Below are 23,888 nucleotides of genomic sequence, written 5' to 3' on the forward strand. Positions count from 1 at the left end.
CAGGGCTCCCTCAAGTTTCCTCAAGTCCCACGGATGGTGAAGATGGTATGTCCATATTTGAGTGGGATGTAACACTGTTGCCTGATACTGTACCTGTGTAGTGGCTGTGGAAGTAGTACTGCTTCTCGATCCCCACATTTGTTGAAATTGTACCCTGATTTCTGCAAATGTTTCAATGATGACTGCGATAAACACATTCTGAAAGAAAATTACAAAACCACATTTACCAAAGACTGGGAATGAGGAAGCAGTGGGCATGTGAAAACAAACAAAAGTTCTGTAGAAACTGTCAGAAAATATAGCTTTTATTAATAGTAGGACAAATTTTTATAGTACCTTTACAAGCCAGGCAAGGAAGAATATGAGAGTGATGAAATAGAAGTAGGAACGCCAGCGAGGAAAGCTGTCAATTGCTCTATACATGAGAAACACCCAGCCTTCCTGTGAGGCAGCCTCATAGACTGTGAATATGCTGGTGCCTGTCACGAGAGAGGAGAGCAGACTGAGTTAGGGGGGACTTTTGAAACGAGAAGTCATTTTTCAGAAAAACAATCAGTATTGATCCATGGTCATTTTCTCAATGACAAAATCTCTTCTAAATGGACTAAAATAGCATGCAGCATTTTATTGTTTTTCTTCTTAGGATTTTGATACAGTCGTTTCTGACTTCAAGCCAGGACAATTTTAATAGCTGTAGCAATAAAACAATTTTACCTTATAACTTGAGCTGTTAAATGCATTTAACAATGTGGAAAAGGAAATTAACATTCAAACCAAGTAAAGACATAATAAAAAAGAAGGTGTATCATGTAAGTTGCCTGTTGGGGTTTACTACTTATAGTGTGCTGAAAAGCACTTGCTATAGTTTTAACCAGAATGAAATAAATCTGGAAACTGGGTTTCATTTGAAATCACTTTCTCATTGGGAGATTAAAGTATCTTACTTAGGCTTCAAAAATTAAAATTGAAGCCTGTCTTTGGGTGTCATAGTGTTTACTGAACACCAAAATGTAAGGTACTAACTAAATTATCAAATAGTACTTTGCATATTCTGAGAGAATTGTCTCATTGAAAATACTACTGATAGTGGAAAGAAAGAAAATGAACAATATGTGGGCAGATTGTTGAACAGACAATTAAGAGAACCTAAAATGCCATTCAGAGGAAAGACAGTGTTTAATTCTCACAGCATTATGACGCATGTGTTATTATTTCCCCATTTTACAGATCAGAAAACTAAAGCACATAAAAAGTAAACAATGTGTTTAAGGATGTACAGATAATAATAGGTGAATTAGAAATAACCCAGCCATTCTGAAAAAGGACATACATATTTAACTGTGATTATATCCTGCCTCCTGACATCCTTTCTGTGATTTAGTTTTCCCACCTGTAAAATGGGGAAATAATAACGCATACCTCACAGTGTTGTGAGGATTAAATGATTTCCTTTCTGTAAAGTGGCATACGGTGAGAACTTCATAATTTTAGGTATTATTATTGTCATGACAATTAAAAATATTGCTTAATATTATTTTGTGAGAGAACAGAAATAAAAATACTGAATTGAAGTTGTTTATAAGACAAATATATATTGTTATTTATAAAACTGGTAAAATTTGCACCTCAAAAAATTCCACTGCTATAAATGAGTTAAATTATTATAGGATATAAAACCAACATCCACCTACGAGTATATATGTTCTAACCACACAGAAATTTAAAACTAGAATCTGCATATGATCAAATGCCCAGACTAAGAAGGGGGTTACTAAAGTTGGCTGAAGACGGACTGTCTCTTTGGGGCTGTGAATGCAGATAGACTAATCAGAGCATCCGTGAATACCAAAGCATGCAGAACGGCAGAAAAAGTCTAGAAGTAAGTGGGACAAATGGGAGATAAAGAGGCTTAAAAGAAAAGCTGAGAGAAAGAAGGAAAAAATATTCTTATTTGGTCATTATGTAAAATCTAACTTCATATATGTACTGCTCTCACTTTAAGAATCACATTTTGTACATTAAGTCTTTGCCATAACAACTAGTATTTGTAGAACATGTTTAGTTTCAAGGTTCTTTTACATACTTAAATGCTAAAGAAATCCCTGTCTAATTAATCAGGTAGATGAGTAGGTGGGTAAAAGGGCAGATACCGCCAATCACAATTTATAGAAAAGGTCACTAGTTAATGAATTTGCCTGAGGTAGAAAGTGACAGAACCAGAAATTGAACTCGCATCAACACGTCCATGTCTTAAACTCTTTTCCTTTCCTATGTTACTTATATTCCCTCCTGCTTGAGACCGGGACTTTAAAAAGAACATATTTTCTCTTATTAGCTTTAATTTGAATAAAGTCCTTTTTTTTCCCTAAGGGACAATGGTGACTAAGTTTATAGTATATTGAGGAACTCATGCAAGAAGATAACTTTTAAGAGAAAGATTCACAAAACAACATTTACAAAAAAATAAAATGCCAACAGAAAAGAGAAGTGACTCTTTTTATTAATGATGCGTATGTACCAAAAAAAAAGGACAATTTTCCTTTTGTGGACTGAATGAAGGACAATTTCAACATAAAACAATTAGTTTATGTCCCTTATTTTCTTCTAGTTATTTGGACTAAAGCAGAAATGTGGCTATAGAAATCCATTATGAATTACCTTTAAAGTTTAATAGTTTTACCAATTGAGCATTTACAGGTAAAATAAGGAGTTTGTCAATATTAGATTAAATTTGAGAGGAACGCTGAAAACTATCGTTCCTCTGCTTGCCAAGATCTTTCTTTATTACAACAGGAGACAACAGGGAAGATGCTGTTTGTAAATCATTAAAAAATAGTACGATCTAATCTTGAAGCTTCTACTCCATTTGACACAGAAAAAGGCGACGAAGTAGGAATGCACAGTGGGGCTCAAAGAGCAGGGTTTGTTGTTTCAAAGAGATGAGCTATTTATGAAAATGTAACCAAAATAAACTCCCCAGGAAAAATGATGACTGTTGAAGACAATGGTTGCCATATATATGAACTACCCTGGGTCAAAGATTTTGGAGACGTTATGCTACTAAGAGCTTGCAGGAGCAAAGGCAATTGAATTAGAGTATAGTCCTTATCATTTTTCTATTCCTGACTTTGACGAGTATATGAAAAGAAAATAAATTCTGAAAATGACTTTCCAATTGTTGACTAATATTTAAGTTGACAAAAATCAAACTTATGACAGTCTTATTTTCTTTGGGAGTGGACAACCCTGAGTAAGAAACTGCAGCTGCTCAAACTTAGTTTGCACATCCTGCTCTCCGTGGATGCCCCCCTGTGCTTCTCTCTCATCCTCTTAGCTGACTGCTCTGCAGGTGTTCAGCCCAGCTCACCTCCTCTGCCCATAAGCCACACGAGGTGCCTGTTCTCAGTCCTCCTGCAGTGCTGAGAGATCACGTGCATCATGTCACTTATCACACTGACTTCTGTCACCTTGTCTCCCTCCTTCACTAGAGATGAGCACTCTAAATTAAAACTGTGTTTTTCAGTTGTACACTTGGCATTGAGGTGTTACAATTCTTTATCAAGAATTCTTGATAAACAATGATCATATTAAGACAAATACTTCTCACATGTTTGGTTTTTTTAAATGATTTCTTTCTCACTGTGAATATTGCACAATTGTGTATCTGGAAAGAAAAGAAGTTATTTTATTATTGACTGTTTTGCTGATTTTCAAAATTTACTTAAAGTACACATATGCAAATTTAAAAGCCCATGCTACTTATAAACAAGAAAGTCTTCCTCCATTGTTTAATCCATCATGGGAAATTTCTAGAAAATATTATATCAATACATACAAAATATTTTTCTAGATGCACTATAGAGTACTTTTAGTCCATTTAATTATGGAACTAAAATTTCTGTATAAAAGGACTGCCTTTTTGTTAAAGGAATAATGATTCTATTATAGTGCCTAGAAATAGAATGTATTCTCTTACTAGAGAACAATGAAGCCTGCTCCCAAAAATATCTCTAGGAAGCTCCTGGAATAATGCTATTTTCTTAGACTCAAACTCTCAAAGCATGAATACCAGTTGTATAAGAAACAAAATCACAACAATTTTACTCATCTCATCAATTCTTCTAATTTCATTCATTCTTGCTGATGTCTTCCATTGATGGTTTGAATTTATTGGATTAAGAAGACCCACAAGACTTCATTTAGAGAATAAACACTCACCTTGGAACTTTCTACAGAATGTATGTATTGGGACATAGTAGAGGACTTTTTTATAGTTCTGAACAAAATTACATTCCCATCTGTTTTGACTATATTTAGGATTATATTTACTGTTTGGCTGTCTTCTCTTTTTTCATTAAAAAAAAAAAAGTGAAAAACTGACTGTCCTGGGAATATTCCCTATTGTTTCTTCTAGTCATAGGTTACATAATGCCACTGAGCTATTCAAATGACAGGGCCACAGAACTGTGGTGATAACTAATAACAAGGTACTAACCTGGGGTTCCACCATTATACTCCTCTCCAAACACAAAATATCTGTAGTGCTATTCTAACGATGGTGATACCTGATCTATTGTGAAAGAATTTGGGAAGTCAGAATTGGTGATGCAGGCTTTAGATCATTGAATGAGTAAGTATACCAGGCCTTAGTCTGAACAATAACCTTCATCCCACATTCAGAATTCCTAATAGAATTGAGAGGATTCCTTTTAAGACCATCTATTCCATCTTGTCTTTCAATGGTTGGATTCTCAGGGCAATGTTTCTGAATTTTAACAACTCCAGTGATATAGAACACACCACCTCCCCAGGCAGCCCAATCCCAGGTCAGGAAAGAACCCATCCCATTGGATGCTAGCTATGGCTCAGTCCCTTTGGAGTCTGCCCTTGACTTTGCAAAGCATAGCAAGTTATAGGAGTCTGGAAGCACCCCCTACAGCACCTTTGAGTCACCCTTCATTCTACCTAGGTCATCCTGCTTCATACCTGTTTTATTATCCGATCCTTTAACCTTTCCAACCTTGTGTACTTTTTACGAAATTGAATTGATTGTCTGGCTTCATTTCCCACCTGGGAACAGAATCTCATTTGTGGAGGACACAAAGACAACACTCTTGTCACTCAGGCACATCAGTTTTCCTCAACTTTTCTAAGTTCTTTCTGACTCTGACTCTGATTTGATCTCACCCTTTCCAAAGATCAGCTGATTGACTTCACCTCTATGCATTCCAATTTACACATCCCCCTCAGGTGGAAGCGAAAAGAAACTTACATGTTCCTTATCTACTGGTGACTCAAGAGCGCCTCTTAACCAGTAGACTTAACTGTGGAAGGATATAATCCCCATCCTATACTCCAAGTAGATGCCTCTCAACTACCGTTGCAATGATTAAATATCCAACCCTGAAAGGTAGTCCACACACAGTAAGAGCTTGATTTTTGCACATTTCCATTATTAGAAATACAACCTACAAGATGGGGCAAGTGTGCTTCATTATTTTCCACTTCTTTTGTTATGTTTGCCTCCATATAACTTGTTCTCCACCTCAATTTTATTTTTCAACTCTAGAACTGCTCCACAGAGCAATATTCTTGTTAAACAGAACTAATAGAAAAAAAGAGCTTTGCATAGTTTAAAGGGGGAATCAGTTGAAGCTGCTCAAAGGTAAGTTGTACTATCGGTTTGAATTTAGGTAGAATTCACTGTTATTTAAATCCTGAAGTGTCAGTGGAAATAAATCAAAGGGGCACCACCGGCTTAGTTGACACTCTAATCCAGATTTCCTTAATTTTGGCACTACTGCATTTGGGCCTGGAGAATGGCTTGTTGTGGGGGCCTGTCCTGTGCATTGCGGCATCCCTGATCTCTACCCACTAGATTCCAACATCACCCCTAAGTGTCACAACCAAAAATGTTTGTAGACATTGCCCAGTGTCCTTGGTAGGCAAAATTGCCCCTGTGAAAGAATCCCTTTCCTAACTTGCTGGTCTTTCTGATTCTGTAGGTTTTGCCCTCCAGTGCCTACCTCAGGGTTAATCTTACATATGATTTGTGTCAATTAAGTATTTCAAACTGAATTGAATTTCTTCACTTACCAATGGAGAAAATAAAACAGTTGTGAGATTTATTAAAATTTCTCCTTTGGCTTATATAAACTAGTTGGAGGTTAAATACTTTTGGGCCAAAGAAGAGCCCTAAAAATGCATTTTTAGACTATATTTATAATAGTTTACATTTGAATTTGACATTTTATTCAACTTTAAAGATTTTTGAAGGCTAAAAGCCTAGAACCTAAGATATCGATTGTTTGCATAAAGTATTTGCCACACAGCAGATAACTCAATTTAACCATTACAGTAATATGCATCAGTTTTTTTGTTTCAACCATTATACATTGGAAGAAAAATCTTATTTCTTTTTTTACTTTCTGCAGTTTTATAAGATGACTGTTTGTACCAACACGTATCCAAAGTTGGGGGTGGGATATCTTAGTTTGCAGAATGAGATATTACAAATATATTAACAAGGTTTTAAAAAGAAAAATCACATATTTTGAACTAAATAAATGGCACAAAATTTTCCTCTCCAAAGAATATTGTGGTACTTTCTGAATTATTCCATGACAAACTACAAACACACATTTTGCAAGTTTTCTAGGTTTTGTGTCTGAATCAAGATGAGGCATTCGATATATTCATAGACAAACAGAAGAAAATGGACTCAACTGTAGTCCATGTTCATGACTGGTTCTGTCTGGACCATGAAAGAAGAGTGTTGAACAGAAACCTGTTAAGTGGCTCATGACACATGGAGGTGTAGTCTGAACAATGGAATCTAAATAGCCACAACCAAATTTCAAGCAACATGGTGGTTTCTCTAATTCAACTATAACTTTCAGTTTAAAGTCACCTGTTGAAGACAAAATCTACGTTGAAATCCTTTTGTTTTATTTTGGGGAACTTTCAGTTTCTTTCACCCTCTGGTAATTTCCCAACTCTCTGGTATAAAACCTCATATACAGATTTTAACCACATATTTAAAATATTTGAACCAACAGTCAGTTGTGAGATTCATCGTAACTTTCTATATATTTTTCTCCCACCAAACTGCCCCACACCACCTTACCATTTACCTCTTCACACAAACTATACTCTCAAATCCTGATAGTTACATCTGTGGTGAATTTTATCCAACAGTGGTTATTATAAAATAAATGTGCTTACCATGAGACAATACAAACAAATACCAACGATAGATGTGTATTTTTTAAGTAGACATCTGGATTCAACTTAATAAATCTTTGTCACTAAGGCTGAATGTATCCACACACATGAAATATGAGTAAGGTCAGTAGACCAGCATTGTCAAGGAAGGACCATCCTGAATGATAGAGGTTTATTGAACAATAAACCAGTTAGATTTAAATTACCTGAGATGAAACTTTTATGAACAATGTTTCCTATTCCTTGAAATCATATTTAATTTTACTAACATATATTTCTAAGATAATTAACTCATATATTTCCCCTGGTAGACTGTGAGGTAACCTTATGATTATGATAATCTACACACAAGTCATTCCCATGCTCAACTAATGTTCCACACACATTCAGCCTCACAATTGCCAAGTGGCCATCGAAATAACAACACAACATGTTCTTTTGTGGTTTTTTTTGGTTTTGTTTTTTTGTTTTTTTAATTTGCTATTCTAGAACATGGAGCAAACACCAAAGGATGTTGTTTATTATGAATGCTTTAAAACGTATTTATAATCCTTATGTTTTTGAGTTGAATTTTAGCCTTTTTTAGTGCACAGTTAAGCACTCTTTTGTTCCAACCTTATCACACCAATGAAATCACTTTATCTGTTACCTTAAACTTCACTATCCATTTTGCAGTAAGATCAAAGGCCCTACTGAAAAAGCACATATATGTTTATTTCTAAGTTATTTCTAAGTTAAACTCTTTTTATAAGTAATAAAAGACTCTTATTTGAAACGTATTTCTTCAGTTGTAGAAAATTTCCAAACTTTCAAGTTCTAAATATAAAACACTTCTAGAAAAGAAGAGCTGAAAGCTTTAACTATAGTGTTCACAAATGGAAAAAGAGTGTTGACAAGGCCGGATGCTGACATTGGCAGGAAAGTTTCAGTATTAAAGTAGAACAACTCCAAGGACACTGAGCCCACGTGCCAACTAAAACACTCCCTGCCCTCTGGCTGGTCAATTTCCATGTAGCCTGGGAGTAAGGGCAGCACAGGACAGGTCATGACAGATACCCGTTACCCTCTGCCTTTGAGGAGCCATGATTTCAGATCAAAAGAACTTCTTGGAAATTTATTTTCTGTTAATTTACTTAACAAAAACTATGCTTAGACACAATTAGCTTTCAGTTACCTTCCCTAACAAACTGTCCACTGCTTCTTTCTGACCTGGAGTCAGCCAGTGAACCACCCTGGGCCTCGGTTTTTCGTGGATAGACTAGGGCAATAATGATACTTGCACCACTAAAACACTAAATGTTAGTTTTTTAATAAAGCAAGCAAAAGATACCATGCCAAAAAATATGGCTTCTTTTAGTGTTTTAGCTTTGTCACCCAAGTTTGAAAGATTTATTGGAAATCACAATCAAAAGAAATCAAGGTAAAAAGACCAGAACTTCATGCAATTTTTAGGAAGTTAATAGTTATGACATTAAAATTTCACAATAGTCCAAAAATTAGAACCAAGTATAGTATTTGAAAAAACAAAAAACAAAAAACACTGACTTTCTTTTCTTTTTTTAAATTAAAGTTTATTGGGGTGACAATTGTTAGTAAAGTTATCTAGGTTTCAGATGTGTATCCTAGAATATGAAGAAAAGAAACACTGACTTTCTTTTCTTCATATTCCAGGATACAAGTAATTCACATCTGCATTATCATGCACGAGCAATGGAAGTAAGAATTAACTTTAAGCTTGACTTGATCAGTCTACCTCATAATAGCCACTATAGCAAGAACTTGTTTTATTTTTAATATCAAGCCTGATTGAACTAGTAAGAAAGCACAGGATCAAAAGATCAACCAAGGTTGGAAATAAATAATTTGCCATTTTTGTTCAGACAGGCATGCTAAAATAAAATTTGATTCAGTGCTAAGTAGGAAAGATACGTGAGTGATATTGATCAAATGTAATTTACAATAAAAATGTATGAAATATGGATAACATATGGCTTTAAGTATAAATAAAGTTCTTTCTTGTGTTATGATAAATATAAAATTTTATGAATTATAATAAATGGCTTAGTTATATGAATTTAAAAATTGATACAATATAAAACAAACTGATATATTCTAATATCATTCATACTAATATTACAATTTAATAGTTTCAACTGAATAGGAAATATTAACTAATCGTTAAAAAATTTAAAACTATATATGGGTTTTTTTTTGTCATATATCTTCACATTTATTCATGTGTACAAAAATATTCACTGAATTTTTCCTGTATTTCCTGTCTATTTCCTTCTATAAATTCTTAAAGCCTAAAAACATGTTTAAAATGTTATTTTTCAACTGGTTTCTATTTATTTTTGGATGTGTCACAGATTAAATTTTAGATTTATGAAAATTACACTAAGATTGAAAAAACATTTTGCATATATTAAAAGTTGTGTTACTAAGGAGGCAAGATACTATGCATTTCTACTTGGCCACCATTTCCCATGTAAACCAGAACTTCACATAGGTGAGATAAGAATGTGAGAGAATAGAAACAAATTAACTTTCAAAAGAAATGAGTATATTTTTTAGAGCAGTTTTAGGCTTACAGAAAAATTGAGCACATAGTACAGAGTATCCCCAGTTATTCTCTCTCTGCGTACTTTCCCCTACTATGAAATTATTACTTCAGTGTGGGGCATTTGTTACAGTTGATGAGCCAATGCCGACACACTATTAACCTGAGCCTGTAGTTTATATCAGCGTTCACCCCTTGTATCACACAGTTAGATGCCTCTTGACAAATGCTTATATCATGTATCCACCATTACAGTATAATACAGGATGGTTTCATCTCCTAAAAATCCATTTTGCTTTATCCATTTTCCTCAGCCCTCTCCTCCCAAACTCCCAACAACCACTGATCTTTTTACTGTCTCTATAAGTTTTGCCTTTTCTAAAATGTCATAGAGTTGAAATCATACAGTATGTAGCCTTTTTCCGACCGGTTTCTTTCATTTGGCAATACGCATTTACTGTTCCTGTGTGTTTCTGGATGGCTTGACAGCTTATTTCTTTTTATTGACAAATAATATTCCATTGAATGGATGTTCCACACTTTGCTTATCTCAAATTATACCCTATGGAGGGGTATTTTGGTTGCTTCTAGTTTTTGTCAATTATGAATAAAGTTGCTATAAACATTACATGCATGTTAGGACAACTTCTTTCCAATTTAAGATATACACCAGAAATTGCACAGATAAATGAGCTTGTCTGATTAAAATGAGAGTTTTACATTAATGTGTGCACAGGCACCATTCTCTGCCCAGATGTAGTCTAGGCTGCTTGGTCTCAGTTTGGCTTGTGCAACATTAGGATGAAAAGATCATCACTGGCACAAAGTAAGGCCACATTGTGACAGTGAGGCATCTTCTGGCTGGCCCCAAGCCACTGTGTTAGAATCTTACTGTGCCGTATGCCATACCCCCCCACTAATAAGTTTTCTCCATACACCTTAGTATGTGCCTTTTTTACTGCTTGATTTTCACAACAAATGTTAAAGCAATATTTGACACAGATAACATATTGAAAATAAAACAGTGGAGGAGGAGGGAAAAAAAAGTCACTCACGGGATATGGTTCAAGTATTTTATTTTTATATAATAGCACAACAAACTTAACCAAAGCCAGAGAGCTTTGGGCAGCAGTGATCTGGTCTGCTTATGTCTGGAATGAAGTGTCTCTCCACACTCATTCGGCACACTGGCAAGACTGCCGCATGAGGCCAGAGCTCATTTGGTCAGCACGACACTAAGAGAGCAATCAGACCTTTGCAATGTGTCTGGTGGGGTGATACTAACTTTCTATCCTTGGTCAGGAGAACTACAGAAAAACCATCTCTGGAAACACTACCTAACATCCAATGCACAGAGAAATATATCTGGAATGTGGAGTAATTATTTAAAGCTTTAATGTTTTATTTAACTCATTATTCAGAGGGTATATAATCACACTCATTGTTCTTTTTTATCAATCAATGTAGGGTATTTATAAGTCTTTGAGTAGTGTGTGTGTGTGTGTGTGTGTGTGTGTGCACATGCATCTTACAAATCACTTTTAAGATACTAGATATTTGAGCTTTAATCACCTCAGTTTAAAGAGATAAGCCCACATCTAAAATAATTTTTGAAGAAAATATTATTATTATTTATTAACCTAGCATTATTTGATTGACAGAGGCTTTTCTTGAATCTCTAGAGATGAATGAATAATAGATTCATTCAACAACAACCCTATATATTAGGAATGAGAGGACAGGTGAGAAAATGGAGTGGACTGTTTTACCCAAATCTCTTATCTGATTACCACCATCACTCTCTGCCTTCTCAGTAATGGCATTTACTTAAGGATTGGAAATAAGTACTTACTATGGTAGTTGTGTTTTGTAATTCTCTTAAACTTGAATACATTTGCTATTGTCTTTAAGGATATATATATATATGTATATATATATATATACATATATATATATGTATATATATAAAATGGATGGAGATAGAAAGATAGATAGCCAAAAAAATGTATATACATTTTAAGAAAGAAAAAACTATTAAAATTGTAATACTCAATACATACCGATAACAAAATATGAATACAAGTCACGTGTGACTTCTGCAATTACAAGAGGTGCTCAAAGTGGTTACCATCAGCATCCAGACACTTCTGAATATGGTGAACTACTGCTTGAGCAACGTTGACCAAAGTGTCCACTTGTATACATTTTTTTGTATATATGTATGAGTATATATATATATATATATATATATATATATATATATATAATTTCCAGCACAAATAACTGAAGTTTAAAGGGGCACAAGGACTTTTATCATCTACTGTGTTTCCCTGAAGATAAGACCTAGCCAGACAATCAGCTCAAATGCGTCTTTTGGAGTAAAAATTAATATAAGAACCGGTCTTATTTTACTACAATACTTATAAGACCCGGTCTTATATAACATAGTATAAGACCTGGTCTTATATTATAGTGAAATAAGACTGGGTCTTATATTAATTTTTGCCCCAAAAGATGCATTAGAGCTGATTGTCCGGCTAGGTCTTTTGGGGAAACAAGGTACATAGTTATCTTAGTGAGAAGGCTCTTTCATTTGGCCCATTTACTTTTCCCAGCTTTTTATCCCCAATGTATTGACCTAGAATTCCTGAATATCTCTTACTTTTAAAAGAGACAACAGTCAAAAGACTGATCTTCAAAGTTTAATCTTACATGCATGGCAAATCACACCCAACAATATCTCTTGCCTTCTTTTCCCCAAAGCTTTTAATTTAAGGAATGCACCAATCCTCTGCAATATAGGACATACCATCATTTCTCTTATTGTCTGTAAAAAGTAGAATTTTAAAAAGTCTGTCACATTTTAAAGTCTACAGTTTATTTTCTCTTCCCCAGTAGACCGCAAGTGCCAGAAGAGGACAGACCTTGGCTTGCTTACCATCATATTCCTGCTACTCACCTCTGGCCTACCACATAAAGATACACTAATCTGGCAAAATGTACCCATGTAGGTTAAGTGAGCAAATGAAAGTAACAAAGCAGAGAGTGGTCAGGAAGAGGGGTTGATGGAAATAGAGAAAACAGGCAGGTGTTGGACAGTGTGAAGAGCAGCAATTACAGAAGTCAGGGGAATGAAAGCTGGCCAGGCCGCTCATCTGCCATCTTGGAGGGGCTCCATTTGCATTAACTTCTATGAAGAAATAATGCCTGAAGCCAAATGGTGACCCACACCAGCTGCCAGGGCTCCTGATGCTGGGGCAGCAGACCTGTTTCGCCTGCCTCAGGATGCTCCAGGGCCCTCACTGGCGACACAGCCGTATCCTGACCACTAATGCTGCCCATTCCTACCTTCCTCCTGAGAGCTCTTAGTGGCACTAGTCCCGTTTCACTCACACACCCTCATTCTGTGCTTCATGTGACCCCATAAGGGTCCTCAGTGAGGTGGACAAATCCACTGTTTTGCTCCCCACGTAGGTAAATCCCCAAGGTCTGGTTGTGCTGTCAAAGATCTGCTCCAGCCCCCATGCTGTCCCGGCCTGTATCTTTGTGACTTCTTTAGATTGGACCTTATGCTGGCTTTGTCTCTAGAGCCATTGCTTGTGTGGCTTTAGCATCTACATGACATCCACAGTTGGCAGGATACTGGCAACCCCCAATACAATACCACTCTATTCAGTGAAGAGGTTGAGACCTGCAATGAGTCGGTGCCAGCCCGGCTGTAGCTCACTTTCACCTCACAGTTGCCCTAATGCTATAACCCCATTACAGATAAAGAAACGGGGGCTGAGGCAAGTTAAGTCATCTGCCCAATGTTGCAGGGCTAGGAAGTAGCAGAGGTGAGATTTGAACACACGATCCTTTGAATGTTCTCCCCACCACTGCTCTGTCCTGCTACTGGCTTCATCTACCTAAGTGCTCATGAGGTCAATACTTCCTTCTCCAGCAGCCTCCCCTCTGATGGCTCACTCCTGGCTTCTGGGGAAGCTTCCTTCTCCGGTTGCTCCCAGAGCCCTGGCTGCCATGGAGCCTGGGGCTTTTGGCTCATAACGGCGGTCATAATTCGGACGTCTGAAGAGACACAGCTTCTCTCTGTGGTCCCTGCTGTCTCCTTATGATACCATGTGGCCCTCACACTGAGAGGACATAGAAGGCTCATCTCCTGCCCTGGAGGGTTATCTCAGATCAGGCGAAAGAAAAGAAAAGGCCCACAGGGACTGCACTTCCCAATAGCATAAGGCCTTGTTCCTGCAGAGGTGGGGGGCACTGTGTGTTTGACCCTGGCCCTCCATGTTCCTAACAGACTTCATTGAGGGGGGAGGTGCCAGTGCTGTTATCAGATGTATTTTCTTGGCCTTTGAGAACCCAGGCTCCCCACTGACATTTCTGAAGTAAAAGGTGGGCTTTTGAAGAGATCACTCCAGCTGCTGGAAGAGCCAAGTATGGGGCAGACGTGGAGACCATGCTGTTTTGTAAACATCAGTGGCAACCAGCAGATGTGAGCAGCTTATTCTGGCCTACCACAGCCACGAACTTCTCAGCCAGAGCAGAGTTTCAGCTCCATTTTCTTGCCCCAATTATAGAGATCTGTGGGTACCTGGCTCCTCTTTGTCTCATGGGGAAACTACCCATGACTCAGAATGGTTAGGTTTTGGACAGAGGTTTGGTAGCCTGGGCTGCATTAGGCAGTCTCTGCCCAGAAAACTGTAGACTACTCTGGGCAACAAAACCAGAGGAACAAAAACCTTGAGCTCCCTGGTAATTTCCCAGATTACACAGATGGAACGAACCATCCTATTATATGCTAAGCGCTTTATATGGTTTAATTTTAAATCTTACCACTCAAGTTCATTTTTATTGCTCCCATTCTATTAATGAGGAGACTGGCTCAATGCGGCTAAGAAACTTGTCCAAGGTCACTCAGAATGGAGTGTCTGGAGCCGTCTTACCACGCATCTGTGCTTGCCTCCCAAAACTATGTTCTTTCCACTCTGCCACGCATGTCTGAACTCTCTGAAAGTTTTCTTGGCTTGGTTTTGAGGAATTTGAACAAATTCCTGTACTTTGTGAAAGCAAAATTCTGCTTTTAAAATTAAACAGACTAACCCAAGGAAAGGGAGGGGAGGTGAAAATTCCTGTGTGTTTGGATTAGCAATGGTTCTTCAGTATTTCTGTTTGGGGTGGGAAAAGAACATTTATCTGCCTTCTCTCCATACCCTCTCTGTTCCTCGGATTATTGTCTAACAAGAGTTGAAGAAAACAGTTTTAACTCCAGGTTAAAAAAATTTAAGTACAGCAAAATTTTAGTTACTTTCTCTTATGGGGAGACTATCAGGTAAATCAGAACGACACAAGGCTCAAAAGTGACTCTTGTTTAGTTTTGGGGTGACTCCTGGTCATTCAGTAGTACTAACTGAAAATTCTATGACTTCCGTGATATAAGTGTAATCTTTTGATAAGTAGAACATACAGTAGAAAAATATTTATATAAGATAGATTTGTTTTGACTTTAACAAAACGACTGATATTTAGAATGTACTTATAATTGACTGGCATTTTGTCCTTTGCTTATTTAAACCTGTGGCAGATACTGCTAGCCATCCCTCCAGAATTCTCCCCTTTTCCCTGGGCTTACGGCTGCTCAGCTGGAGAACATATTTTCTGGCATTTCCTGCAAGTGGGTGTGGCCCTGTGACAAAGTTCTCCCTGATGTGGGCAACTTCTAAGCCATCTACAAAAGCCCTTTCCCTGGTCTCATTTTTGCCTTCCCTTTCACCACCTAGAAATAGAGAAGATATGGCCAAACTTGAAAAATACATGCTGAGGACTACAGAGCTGCCACACACACATACCTGTAGTTCAGGATGACCTCATGGGGCAGAGCTCACCCACTTAGCCACCCAGGACTATAACTTTAGAAAGAAACCAATTTGTATCTTGCTTTTGCCACTGCATTTACTGCATTTTTACATTCCCTCTTATTAGCTTACTTTATCCCCACTATTACAGAGACTAACATTCCAAGCTATTCTCCGATAGAGACTTATTCCAGCTTATTCCAGTGGCACTGTTCTCAGAAATGGCTGGTGTCCAGGAGAATGTCGGTCTGGAAATACATGCTATCTAAAAATTAACATATAGACATTTTAGGATCTCCTACAAATATCTGAAGCGGATTTGATAATTCAGGGAAATAAAACAAGGAAGAGTTTTAAATGGTTTTCCATAAAACAAGTCTTTTTCTCAAAAAAACTTTCTATAACCTTGCCCTAAATTACTGGCATGCTGAACCACAGGAATTCATACTCCACACACATTCTTAGCCCAAAGACTGAATTCTAACCATAGATCTAAAATAACAAGGTAAAATTAACAATTTAATGTCACATAAAGGCTTGCTTAAGATTCTTTGAAATGTTCAAAGGCAATACTTTAAACATAAGATTGTTACTTTTTAAATATAGGGTTTGGGTTTCATGACTAATGGTATGATTCAACATCATGAAGCGATAAATTATTCCTTAAGAATAAGAGTTATACTTTCATTTATCTCATTTCAGTGCTCTCAAAAACTTGCCAAAAGAGTTACTTCTTACTGAACAGTGTGAAGATATAGGTAAAGTCCTAATAATAACACACACACATAATCCAACATCTCTAGTCAAATACATCTGCAGAAATTCACATACTTGAAAGGACTACCAGTCTGAATCTTGTTATTCTTGGCAAAGAAATATGAAAAGTATTTAATCCTGGGACAGGAAGTATTTTGGCAAACCAATGCAAGTGGTTTGAACTCGCATTTGATATCATAACGACGGCCATCTCAGGGAGACCTCAATCTCACATTATATAATTTGAAATGTAGGGATGCATTTCCTTAACTGTCTATCAAAACAAACATACTCATTGGCGACTTCAGCGTATCAACCAACCTATATTTATTTGATCTATTAGCACAAAATTTTTTATGATTTTTCAACAAGACTAGAATAACATCACATGGCCAACCTTTTGCAAATCTGACCATTTTACTTTATAGAGCTCTCAGCCATTGTTGACTTTGTATTTTTGACCAAAATTCAACAAGTCTCACTGACTCATTGTTGAGTCAATGAGTATAAGTTCTGAGTGTAATCATGTGTATTTTTCATTAATCAATCAAATTTTCTGTTTTAAAATCAAAAGGTAAGTGAAGAAATGCCACCACCTGTAGTGGTTTTAATCCAATCACAGTCTTCAACCTTAACATGTGACAAAGCTGAGATCCTCATTTTCCCCTCCACACATGCTCTTCTGGAAGTTAAGGGCAATTCTATCTAATCATTCAGGCCAAAATCTTGGAGTGACCATTCTAGTTTAACACTCAGCCAATCTATGAATAAATCCCATTAACTCAACCTGCATAATATATCCAGAATCTTTCCCCTACTTCCACTGCTACCACCTTAGTCCAAGCCACCACCATCCCTCATGTGGGTTATTAGATCAGTCTCCTAACTGCCCTCGTCCTCTGCTGTTGGTTCCCTTCAGTCTGTTCTCAACACAGCAAGCAGGGTGTTTCTGATCAGTCTCATTGCTCCTCTGCTCAAAATACCCCTGTGGCTTCCCATCTCATATAAGAGTAAAAGCCAAAGTCATTCCATTGATCTGGAAGGCTCTGTGTGAATCTGCCCCTGTTGCCTTCCTGACCACATTCCCTTTGACTCTCAAAACATGCACTTCCTCATTGCAGGAGAGAGCACCGAGCACGCTCTTCTCAGGGTCTTTGCACTGGAGGTTCCTGCTGCTTTGCACACCCTCCCTCCTGACAGCCACGTGGCTTGCTCTCTCACATCTATCACATTTTTATTTAAAGCAAGCCTTCCCAGACACCCAATCTAAAATCACAATGACTGCTCACAGCAATCCCTGCCCCCTTGTCTGCATTCCTTTTCTCCTCAATGCTTATCACCATATAACAAACTATTTATTTTACTTATCTTGATGATTTCCTGTCTACTCTTGTAGAATTTGTAAGCTCCAGGAAAGAAATATTTTTTTGTCTGTTTTGTTCACTATATGTAGCATGTCCTTAATAAATACTTGTTGAATGTTAAATGAAAAAAATATTTTCTCAAATAATTGATTTGGCAGGAAGGGAATTCACAGAAAAAAATAGTGAAGGAACACATACATATACATACACACTGGGAAGAAATTAAAATCAGAACTGAATCAGGGATGGAATATGTAAACATCTCATCGTCGTTAGTTAGCTGGATGAATCAGAAATAGCAAACAAAACAGGAATACATGTGACATTTTGAGGCAAGGGCCAGACTAACGTAGGAACTGGTGGCACTTTTCTAATGTGTTCCTTCTATGACAGATGGTGTCTGCTTTACAGCCTGCATAGTTTCATCACTGTGAATTCTCTCGTCTCTAATACAATACAACTCTATCCATGGGGTAGCTACACTACAACATACCTTATTATTCCACTGCCCACATATGCCCAGGGGTCACTCAGTTTTCTAGTCTCTGTATTTGAACAAATGAACAGAAGAACTTGTCAACTGAATACAAATTACAAATTATCCTGATCAAAGTGAATTTCATAAGTCACAGATCCACTGATATGGTTTGGACCCACTGTTTATGTTCCATTAAAACCCAGAGCAGCAGGATCCTTACAAAGGCATTGAATGTATCATTTGGATGCCTGTAAGACCTGCTGGAGTGTCTATACTTATCTGAGAGTATATCATTAGTCACTCATACTTCCCACTGGTGGGCGGGGTACAGGGATGGGTAGGTGTAAAAGTAATGCTTCCTAGAAACTGCCTCCAGTGGAAATCTAAGGAAGAACTTTTGAAATAGAAAGCAAAGCTTTTCAAATGAAAAGGGCACCGGGTGAAAGATAGAGAGGGTCTACAAGGAATAACACTTAGTCAATACAAAAACCAATAATCCCAATAAAGAAGATGAAAAAATTCCTAAAGAAACCAAGCCAATGACCTAGAGTCTGTCTGAGCAGCTCTTTTCATAAAAGAACATGTACAAAAGGCAAAAGGCTGGGTATATGACCCAAGACAAATAGGTTTGGTTGGCAGACCTTCATTTGTAATGTGTCCAGAAGGCCAGCTTTAGAATGAGGTTGAAATTTACAAAACTTCTAACAAATAATGATCTGGCAATGTGGAGCATGAGGATTAACAAGGGAGTGATGGATCTAACGCACTGAGGAAGACAATCCTTACGGGGATGGGACACAATCAAGAGAGCTAGTAGGGAATGGCAGATTCAGGGCCATAATAGAAAGAAAAGGTGGGTAAGGTATACTAATCACATGAGTTCAAGAACATTAGGTAAGAGACATCAAATAAAGTCCTAGTAAACAAATAGGCTTCAAGCTTTGAGAATAATTGGTGAAACTGAGAGCTATTATCAAATCAGCAAAAAGCCAAGGTAGCCTTGACTTTGAGAAAGAAAAACTGTCATTATAAGATAAACATTAATACTAGAAAATCTAGATACTATGCAGACCTTTAGAAAGAACGTGAAAACCGCCAAGAGCCGACAGAGCTCACTAGCAAGGCATCAATTCCAATCTGGTTTACTTTCCTTTCTAAAATTTTCATTTAGATATTGATGGATTGATTGATCAATTGTTGATAGAATCACTAGAAGAGTAAATCTGGTAGCACTTAATTTCAACAAGATATTTCACATTTTATGCCTCAGAAAAATGCGAAAAATCATCTTAAATGATAGTAGGGCTAAAGGAGTTAACAGATGATCAAAGTTTCTCTGTAGATATTAAAAGAGAAATTCTATATTAATTTAAGATACAACAGAGGAAAACCATCCTAGTAAGAATTTGCAAATCACTCTGTAAACATATAATCTCTCAAAAAAGCCATTAAGAAAATTAATTTCCTCGTTTAAACCGATTTCTAGAATGATGATTAATCAGTGGTAATGATTAGTGTCAAGTAATTGCTAATATCAATTAATCTAATGATAATGTTTTTTAAATACAATAAACACAGAGACTGAAAAGCATATACTTAGAAATTCCACACACAGATTCTGTCTAAGAGGGGAAATTAACAGCCACTGCAGAGGTGGGTACTCAGAATTAGCAAGGGTTGACCCCGACTTTTAAAGCTGCCCATGCATGCTGTTTTCCTTTGTATCTAATATGCTCCTGATCTATCCTAAGTCCCGACATCTCCCCTGAAATAATTGTTGTATGGGACAGGGTTTATTTCCTATCTTTTTTCCTTGCCTTCTATCTGTGCCATGGAGTGTGTTCGAATTGGAAGATAACCCAAGCTACCCAATACTCGTTACACCTACAGTCTGGCATGAATTAATGAATTAAACTTGGTTTAGTCTATACAGTGAAGATATTTAGATTATATATGGAAAAGTACTCTACAAAGTGTAAAATGCTACCCAATTATTTTCTTCTTATAGGAACTTATATGTCCCATCCTCTTCCTCTCTACACAGCAATCGATGATAATGACCTAATTCATCATACTAATTAGCAAATAGATTACATTATATACCATCCCTGTAAGTTCAAATGACCCTTCATCTAACTGAACTGCATAGATTGCCCAGTGGAGCTCTTAAGGAAATACTCCTGAACTAGCGAGAGAGACACTTTAATTAGAGTGACTTCCAAGAATTCTAGATTTATTCTCCATCTACACAGAATTCTGGCACTGCCTAACATATTTAATTGGACAAATATATCTTGGTGATTTCTCAAAGTTACCTATTTATGCCATGTTTTCAAGACATCTTATTTCCACATTCATCTTTCCTGACTTTCAATAAGCATTGAAAATATGTGAGGTCCAGCAAAGAAAGTTTCCATTTTCTTAAGTTTAAACACTAAATTTTTCTTGGATGGCAAATTTAGCCATCTGTCAGCACTATGCTTTCTTGTGAAGAATATACCCTTTTATACTTGTACCCTGGAAAATTCTTGTTTTATTTTCTTGCATATATTGCAAGAGGAAAAACAAGCATTCAGTTTATATGTTCCCTTTCTAAAGATCTCAAAGGTTGGGACTAGGTGACCACTGTAGTCTATACTAATTTTAAACCTGTCATTCTGTAGACTACCAGAGAATAGATAAAATAGATTGAATAAATAGATAAAATAGATAAAAACTGCTCCACTGATAGATGCAGATAATTATTTTACGATGTTAAAAATAAAATACTTGATGTAACTTTAGATTGTTTAATGCTTTCATTTATTAAAATAGACTACCTAGAATAATTAACCTAAATATTTCTAGTTTATTATTAAACACTTAACTGAAATACACAATATTTGATGTATTTTCTCCTATTAGCCTCATTAGGGTTTTCTATAAATTACCCAACCAAATGTGAATTGGGAAAACTTAAAGGGTTTTCTATTACCTCCTGAAATTATTTAGTCAAATATTTTAAAAGATTGTTCTGGTCTTTTAAATTTGTTTCCACTTACTTTATTTCATAAAAAGCCTTTTTAAGAATGTATAATTGTTGATACAAATAATCATGTTTGATATGGAAAATCTTTATAATTAAAGATGCGCTGAGGATAATTTTATGAGATGATGATGGCAAGAAGTTTTCATCATGAGCTCGAGACTCTCTGGGGATGCTACAGGTGAATAAAGAATTTTGATCCACTTCACCCTTGTTCAGTCCTGGTTCACCAATCTACATGTGACAAATCTGGGCCACTATCCAGAAAACCTGACTTCTCCCATGTAAGCATCATTGATTTAAACCCATGTGATAAACCCAGACATGACATGATCTGGTTAGTTTTGATAACCAGTGACCGCCCCTGATTAATTTGTTACTGTACTACTCAGCACGACCCTGTGGGATCTGCCTCAGCTGGTCTATTACATCCTCCTGTATCACTCAAGATTCTCTATAATACAATTGATCAAATTAATCACTTAAAGACATCTGCAATTTAATTTCTGTGGTTGTGTTGATCGCTGAAACATGGAATTCACTTTCTTCCATTTCTATCTTTCACCTTTTCCTGGAGTGGTTACCTGTAGAGGGGCCAGGGACCACCCTGGGAACCTCAGGGTTTTAGAAAGGTTGTTTTTTGAGTTGGTTTGTGGGCTAATGAGTGTTTGTTTTACTGTTATGTTTACACCACACACATAAATGCTATTTAAGTTTATTCTTTTTATATGCATGAATTATCCCATTTAAAAAAAATGTTAAAAAAGTTCCTACTCTGTCTTTTGTTGCTTACTGAAATGCCAGTACTCTTGGAATGATTCCATGATAGTTGAGGGAAAAAAACGTGTTCTTTTTGGTGTGCTTTTGTAGTATACAGAAGTAGACAATTTACAAATCTATCTGCCCAACTACATTGTAAACTCCTTAATCTGCTCTATCCCATCTCTACCCCCTTCCAGTCTTTACGACAGTGTTTTGTACGCAGTGCTCAATATCTGATAAATGCAAGAGATGAAAGATTGTATCCCCAGACAGCTTAATACATGAAGAGCAAGATGAGATTATGTTGGTATCAACAAATAAAATGATTATCCTATTGTTCCATTTTCTGTTCCTGAAAAAGGTAAGGATTTCCAAGCACAGATACTGTTAGAACATAGTGAAGCTGGTGCATTTGGCATTTCCCATTGTCACCTAGGGAAATCTAGCGAAAGCAGCATCTAGCATTCTTAACTGGGGAGACTTGACATCAAAATTTTTTTTTTTAATGACTTGACTCTTGAGCAGAAAAAGGCAATTAAATCCAAGATCTGTGTACTTGATATAACTTTTATCCTTAGTAAGATAAAGACACAAGAATTATATGCAACTACAGAAGTCTAGACTAGAGAACTCTTCAAGAAAACATTACAGTTTTCCGTAACTTACCAATAAAATTTAAAATTCAAAACCAATGATTACATTTTAAAAAGCTTTGTGCGTACAATTAAACATAACACATTTGTAAGATGACTATGACATTGGGCAAGACTGTTCTGACATGGACAGAACTTTATCAAAGCAAGCAAATGACTCATAAAAACAGAAATATCTGCCTAATAAACCTGGACCGAAGGAAAGGAAAATACAATTCAATAAGAACCTAATGAAAGCCCAACCATGGGAAAAGTGCTAGTGGATGTTGCTATGCGTTATATAGATCGAGAGTCACAAACTGGGTACAATTAGAAGGCAAGTACCTGAAAATCAAATGTACCTCATGTTGAACATGAATGGGAAATACAGTGGTCAGAAATGTCTCTTAGCCGGCAAATGGAGGGATCCCCCAAGGGTGCAAACAGATATATGAAGTACTCAGAAACTTGATTCTCTGTTGGCAGTTGGGCTTTTTCAGTCTTCAGCTGCTCTGTTCAGCAAACCTACTCAGCAGGATATCACAGTTCCTCTAGCTTCTCCTGCCTGTAATTCTTGACCCCTCTAGTTTGATCCTTGCTTCATCTTGTACTAGACCAATGATAGCATCAGGGCTGATTTGACTCAATCATATAGACTGGCCAGATGAGAGTCATACTTCTGAAACTGACACATTCTGCTTTAAGTCTTAGTGAAATGCTAGGACAGTATATATTACCCTCTGAATCAAAGAGATTTAATTGTAATGAAAATATTTCCCTGAAATAGATTTTATTACATTTCATTTTTGAAAAATATGTAATATGTTTTCTCAGTGATTTTCTTGTTACACACTTTCACATTTTCAAACCTTCCTAGAGTGCATGTGTTTTACCTTTGTAATGAGACAAAACATTTTAAATCAAGCAGCTATGTATCTTATATATACTCTAGCACTCATTTAGTTAGAAAATACTCACTTGTGTAGAAAAAGGATTTTCTTGTATATATGACAAACAAGCAAGGCTGAATTTAGATGCCTTTTAAAATGTGGACTCTGCTAATATCAGGAAATACATTTCATTGTAATTTTACTTTTATAAGAAATCGATAGTCCACTGCTGTGAAAATTGATCAATGTAAAATTTACAATTGCATAAATAGCTTGTTATATTCCCTAAGCATTTGTGGATTTGTAACAGGTATTTTTCTTTTGAAATTGATCTTCGGTACA

General features: G+C 36.5%; 1 protein-coding gene across 4 annotated transcripts in view; it reads right to left on the reverse strand.

Annotated features, from left to right (window-relative positions):
- The window catches only part of NALCN (sodium leak channel, non-selective), a 315,292-nt gene that overhangs the window by 199,136 nt on the left and 92,268 nt on the right, over window positions 1-23,888 (reverse strand). For all 4 annotated transcript variants that reach the window (XM_033104832.1, XM_033104830.1, XM_033104828.1 and 1 more), the window contains exons 8-9: window positions 337-479; window positions 94-198 (exon numbers count right to left, since the gene is read on the reverse strand). In XM_033104832.1, coding sequence (XP_032960723.1) covers window positions 94-198; window positions 337-479 — 248 coding nt within the window. The remainder of the gene's footprint in view (window positions 1-93; window positions 199-336; window positions 480-23,888) is intronic.

Source organism: Rhinolophus ferrumequinum, chromosome 4, assembly GCF_004115265.2.
Source record: "Rhinolophus ferrumequinum isolate MPI-CBG mRhiFer1 chromosome 4, mRhiFer1_v1.p, whole genome shotgun sequence".
Taxonomy (NCBI): domain Eukaryota; kingdom Metazoa; phylum Chordata; class Mammalia; order Chiroptera; family Rhinolophidae; genus Rhinolophus; species Rhinolophus ferrumequinum.